This window comes from Pterocles gutturalis, unplaced genomic scaffold, assembly GCF_000699245.1.
Source record: "Pterocles gutturalis isolate BGI_N339 unplaced genomic scaffold, ASM69924v1 scaffold27296, whole genome shotgun sequence".
Taxonomy (NCBI): Eukaryota; Metazoa; Chordata; class Aves; order Pterocliformes; family Pteroclidae; genus Pterocles; species Pterocles gutturalis.
Genome location: NW_010103798.1, coordinates 25240 through 30774, shown reverse-complemented (window position 1 = coordinate 30774; position 5535 = coordinate 25240). Strand labels below are relative to the sequence as shown.

The window sequence follows — 5535 nt, the reverse complement described above, 5'->3', positions numbered from 1 at the left end:
AGCCGTTAAGGTCCGTGCGGGGAGGAGGCCGCCCGTGGGCTGTGGGCTGCCTCCGCGGCCGGTGGCACCCGCTGGCCAACGGGAACAAAGATCGAGCGCTGAAAATAGGCAATTACAGGTTACACGGTCAAGTAACTGTTCTAGGAATTTGTCCCCAAACTGAGGAGAGGCATAAGTCTTCTGTGAGGACTGCACCATCCTAAATTTTAAACTATATGTCATGTATTTTAAGTTCACATATTTAAATAAAATTAAAAAAAGCCAAGGGAGTTGTGGTTGTTTTTATTTGGCCAGTAATTGCCCTCATTGATCAGAGCTTTTTCCCGACTACAAAAAAACCTCATTCGGATTTGGGCAGAGTTCACTTGGGTGCAGGGAAAACAAACTCCAGTGGCATGAACAGACACGTGTTTCCTTCCACACATGTAAGGCTGTGAGAAAAGCCAGTGCTCCACCTAGCTAGGAAGGACGGTAAATCAGTATCTAAGAGTGTAGAAAGACATCTGGGATTTTTTGGGTGTTGCCATCTGCTTGTCCCAGCTGAGCAGTCCTGGGGGGCTTGCACATGGGACTGGCATTGCTGGCGTCAGTCCTGTTGCAGGATTATTTCTCATTAACTCTACCGTGATGCTATTTGCCATTTGGAGAAATGGGGGGGTACGCTGTGCAGCGTTCTGCCGTGCAGGAGGGCTGTGGTCTGAGCAGAGACTAAAGCAGCTTTCGACTTTTCTGGGTTTACTTGCTTGGGGTATTGAGCAAGTTCCTTTATTGAGAGTAAGTCATGATAAATGCGGGTCTCCTTATGCTTTTTATTACATAGTTAACTGGGTTTCTGTGTCTTTTGTAAATTTCAGATGTGGGGAGAAATGCCACAAATATGTTCGGACAGTTAATACTGAACAGCAGAAAAGGAATTATGAAGGGAGTATTCCACTGGGGGGTTTAGTGTTCGTTCTTCATCTGGTGTTTTAGCTCTTTGTAATGGGGGACAGAAAGGCAGATCATAAAGCTGGTATAGCCTGTGCTTTTAGATGATGCATTGCTCTATGGGGAACTAGATCATAACCTTTTTGTAGTAACTATTATGCCGTACCTGAAGAAATCCTCCCAATAATCAAAGCAGTTGCACATTTTTACATATTAATACTTTATTTTTAGGGTATGCTATGACCGGCTTCAGGCTCCCCATCACTGCGTTTAGAAAACTACATGTCTGGTTTGGACTGTGGGAGAAAGTCCCTTCTAATAAACTGTGTCCCTCTTGGAGGAGAAGCATATTCTGTAGCTGTCAAGAAAGCACAGTAAACTACAGAAGATGTTTCAGCTTTTCCCCAGTAAACCTCTGTGCACTAAGACTTTCTCCAGAGTGTATCTCAGTACTTTCACTGCGGAACAAAAGTAACAAAAGCTCAAAAAGGAACAGACAAACCATACAAGAAGAAGAGGAAGAAGAGGATGAAGATGAAGAGGAAAGCGATTTGGAAGATGAATTTGAAAATGACCCCAACATAGTAAAAGATTACAAGGATCTTGAAAAAGTAGTGCAGTCTCTTCGTTATGATGTGATCATGAAAGCTGGTCTAGACGTTGCAAGAAAGTAAGTATGGAAGAAAAAACCTGCTGATGAGGAAGATGTCATGTATCTAGAATTTGAGTTCTGATACCCTTTTATTGTTGCAATAACTCAGTATTTTTTTTTATTGGTGTAGCTGGTTTGACTGCCTAAATTACATTTTGGATGTATGGGTGTTCTTGTTTCACCTTACCTCCCTTGAAACAGCCTGTTTTCTGCTTTTCACTGTCTGCAGTATTTGTAAGATTGCAGAGGAGGCATTTTATATCAGTTACTATTTATTTAAAATTAATAAAATGCAAAATACTGTACTAAGTAATACAAAAAGATCTAATTTGAGATTGAGGGAGTAAAATAATACACTACTTACTGTCTGTAGAAATAGGTGACGTTAAGTATAAACCTCACATACTATGTCAACCAGGTAAATGTGCAGTCTGTATATCACAGTGTTTGATCTAATGCAACCTACAGAAGCCTTATATTGCAATGTTGTTAGAGCAGAATATTAGTGTAACTTAATCACTTAAAAATTATTAAACTGGCTGGTGCAGGAAAGGGGACATTATTCGTTGGGTATTCAGGAGACAGGTCGTTAGAAACAGATTTTTATTGTTTGCACCTGTGGCACAGAGCAACTGTACTCTATAATTTCATTTAGTATCTGTGAAAGACTTTTTCTTTACTTCCAGTTCAAGTCTGTCCCGACCTTAAATAAAGGTAGCCTTTATGCGCAAATTAGAGTTGTGGAAATGTGCCTTGCACATGAGTGATGGTCTTGTGTATCTGCAAAGAAACAATTGCATTTGGTCTGCTGCACACTGTAAATGCAATAAAACCTTGTTTTTCTTCAGTAAAGTAGAAGATGCATTCTACAATAATGAACTCAGGCTGAATGGAGAAAAACTATGGAAGAAAAGTAGAACTGTAAGACTTTTTAAAATTTAAATCTTTTAATACAGTACAAGAAAATAACTAAGGCATGACCTCTTCTCCCTCTTAAGTTGCTCTGCAAAGGTGAATGAATAGCGTTGCTAACACCACTTCCAGCTTCGTGTGTGTGTGTCTGTGATTCCGTGGGTAAGACATTATTCCTTAAGGCAGACAGGAGACTTGGGGTATTAGAGAGTAAAAATCTAGGGCTGAAAGTCCGGAGAAGGCAGACAGCAGTAAGGACAGAACTTTCCAAGTTGCTGAAGGAAGTGATGATAGATGCGAAGTTAGGAATGATTAAATCTGAGATACTGGTGGAGCAGGCACATGATTAAAGGAGAAAGTTTGATGATAGAAAGGTACTGAAACTGGGATAGCCCAGGAAAGGTTATTGTACCTGCAACAGAGCACACAGGAACACAGTTCAGAGAAGAGCCAGAAGGATTGCAGGCTCTCTCTCACAACAGAGCTCACTGGAATGGTGACAAACGTATTTCTAGCCACCCTTTCAGTGAGGGTGATCCTAGGTGGTGGTTACTGTCATCAAAGGGCAATAAGACGAGAAGTTTTAATTCCTGTTGCCCTAAAGTTAAGGCTAGTTTTTGGGAGGCAATACTGCTTTTGTGACTTTTGAAGTGAACATAAGCAGTTGATCAGCACTCTGGTTTTTAAAGCACTTTAAACTGTTTTAAGGGAAGGAGGGAGAATTTGCATTTTGCTGGTTTGTGTCTGTGTAGATACAAAAAGATTGGCAGGAAATGCCCTTCAGGAAAAAAACATACTACATTACATGTTTTTCACAGAGTTAGGTGTCAGTTGTAGAACAGGAAGGATAAAGCTCTTTAAACTGTTTTAAGGGAAGGAGGGAGAATTTGCATTTTGCTGGTTTGTGTCTGTGTAGATACAAAAAGATTGGCAGGAAATGCCCTTCAGGAAAAAAACATACTACATTACATGTTTTTCACAGTTAGGTGTCAGTTGTAGAACAGGAAGGGTAAAGCTCTTAGCAGAGAAGCTTGTGGGACATTTAATTTTTTATTGCCAGGGCTTTCTTAGAAGTTCATAGCTGGAGGATCTATAATGGGTCTAGTATTGCCTGCCTTCCTCCTCTCCTGTGAGACAAAAACATTACATGGAAAGAAAGCAACACAATTAAAATTGGACATAGACTGTGAGGGTTTGTTTTCCCCAGGGAATTTTTGTAATCACTTATCTTCTCTTTCTGTTTCCAGGTGAAAGTTGGTGACACGCTGGATCTCATAATAGGTGAAGATAAAGAAACAGGAACTGCTGTAGTTATGCGGGTAGTCTTAAAAAAAGTATCTAACAAAACTGAAAGTGAAAAATACAAAGTAATTTTGAGGCGTTGGAAAAACTTAAAAGTGCCCAAACAGGATGTACTTAAGTAACAGGGGGTTGCATGTGGCAGCATAAGATTTTTGCAGAAAACCATATTTGTTGTTAAATATTAATTTTGGTTAAACAAAATTACAGTACCCTTTTTTAAGGGCTTGTGTCAGAATGTTCTCTCCCTCTGCTGTGTACATCAATATTCATGCAATAAGCCTGTCAGTTTTTGCAGTTAGTTTTGTTTCATGGTACTGTGGGATAAAAGATCCAACCCTTACATTTCCAGGCAGTTTCCTTACAGATGTTATAAATAATGAACCAATAAAGAGTGATTTGATCACTGTTTAATTGCTGTCTAATTTTGTTAATCAGAAAGGTTACACTAAAGCTGCCATCACAACAAGCAGAACTGCTATCTCTAGATTAATGAAGTAGGCATAATAGGGATAAAAACCCCAATTGGGTAAAATTGCTTCCTTTTTTCATTATTGGTTTGATCTCAGTTAACAGTACCAACTCTGTGCTTATACACACTGCTGCTATACCAAGACTACAGAAGGATACTGACTGCAGCTGTGTATTTCTAAGCAGGAACCTGCACGGTGACAGAGAATGAATCATAGCAGTGATACTCTGCTCTCATGAAGAAGGCAGATCAGTGAGGAGATGCTGAATTTTATTGTTTAAGTAACTGTTTAGAGGAAAATGAAAGCTCAGTTTGTCACATTCATTTCAGTGTGGCATTCAAGAGAGTATTTAATACTTAGGTGGTGTAAAGACCTGAGCAAAGGTCAGACCATACTGTGATAAAAAGCTGATGTCTGTATTACTACAGGAGAATACTGTCACTTTGGACAGACATCTCAGGAGTAACCATTTGCACTTGTAACGTTGAACATATGCTTCTCCCAACACAAGCAACTTCTTGGATGAACTGTGGTGCAAACAGAATTTTTATTCTGTTTATATATGTTTAGACAGTCACATGCAGGTGTGTGTCTGCGGGAAAGCTGGCCAGTAGGAGCAGGTAGCTACTGTTCATCCAGTCCATTGTCTGCTTCCTACCTAGTTTGAAGAGCCCAGAGGGAAGAAGATAGCCCAGACCAGGCAGCAGGAGCTTATTCCAGGACACTTTTTCTTTGATGTTCCTGAAATCTAAATGGGCAGGCAAGAAATTGTTGCTCACAAAGCAAGCCTAGTGCTCTGGTTAAGTATCAGACTATCAGGTACACATAAATGCTCTGGTAAAGTAACGACTGGCTTTTCACTGCATAAAATGTCTCTGAGGTGAGAGGAAGCAATGGTGCTCACCTGGTTAGGAGCGTGTGGGAACTGCTGGGGTCAGCTCCCAACAGCTGCTCGATGACTGTGTTTAAGCACTGGCTGTACCTGCTGCTGTCCACAGCCTCAGAAGCGGTGGCTCCCGAGCACGGGATTTAAAATGATTTCTAGCTTTCTTCAGGAATAGCTACAAATCCGTGCTGTTTTGGGCTTGTTTTTAATGTCTGTGTAGATGTTTAAAGATGCAGATATGTGCCTAGTTAATGTTTTAGAAGCATAATGACCTTTTAAAAATTTTTTCTTACGAGGATATGATCCTGGAAAGCTTTCCTGCAGGATTTTGGTGATTAACTGCAGAAGTTAAGGGATTCAGCATTGCAAGCATGCAGAGGAATATG

General features: G+C 40.3%; 1 protein-coding gene across 1 annotated transcript; it reads left to right on the top strand.

The window, feature by feature from the left end:
- Nucleotides 1–627: 627 nt before the first annotated feature.
- On the top strand, nucleotides 628–4198 carry LOC104471494 (chromosome unknown open reading frame, human C6orf203). The gene is made up of 4 exons (XM_010086846.1): nucleotides 628–741; nucleotides 1121–1597; nucleotides 2428–2500; nucleotides 3739–4198. The coding sequence occupies exons 2-4, from the start codon at nucleotides 1167–1169 to the stop codon at nucleotides 3913–3915; spliced, it is 681 nt and encodes a 226-aa protein (XP_010085148.1). The 5' UTR covers nucleotides 628–741; nucleotides 1121–1166; the 3' UTR covers nucleotides 3916–4198.
- Nucleotides 4199–5535: the final 1337 nt, after the last annotated feature.

Coding starts and splice junctions, on each gene's coding strand:
- LOC104471494 (XM_010086846.1), top strand. CDS start 1,167: ATGACCGGCTTCAGGCTCCCCATCACTGCGTTTAGAAAACTACATGTC. Junction 1,598..2,427: donor GGTCTAGACGTTGCAAGAAA/GTAAGTATGGAA, acceptor GTTTTTCTTCAG/TAAAGTAGAAGATGCATTCT. Junction 2,501..3,738: donor TATGGAAGAAAAGTAGAACT/GTAAGACTTTTT, acceptor TTCTGTTTCCAG/GTGAAAGTTGGTGACACGCT.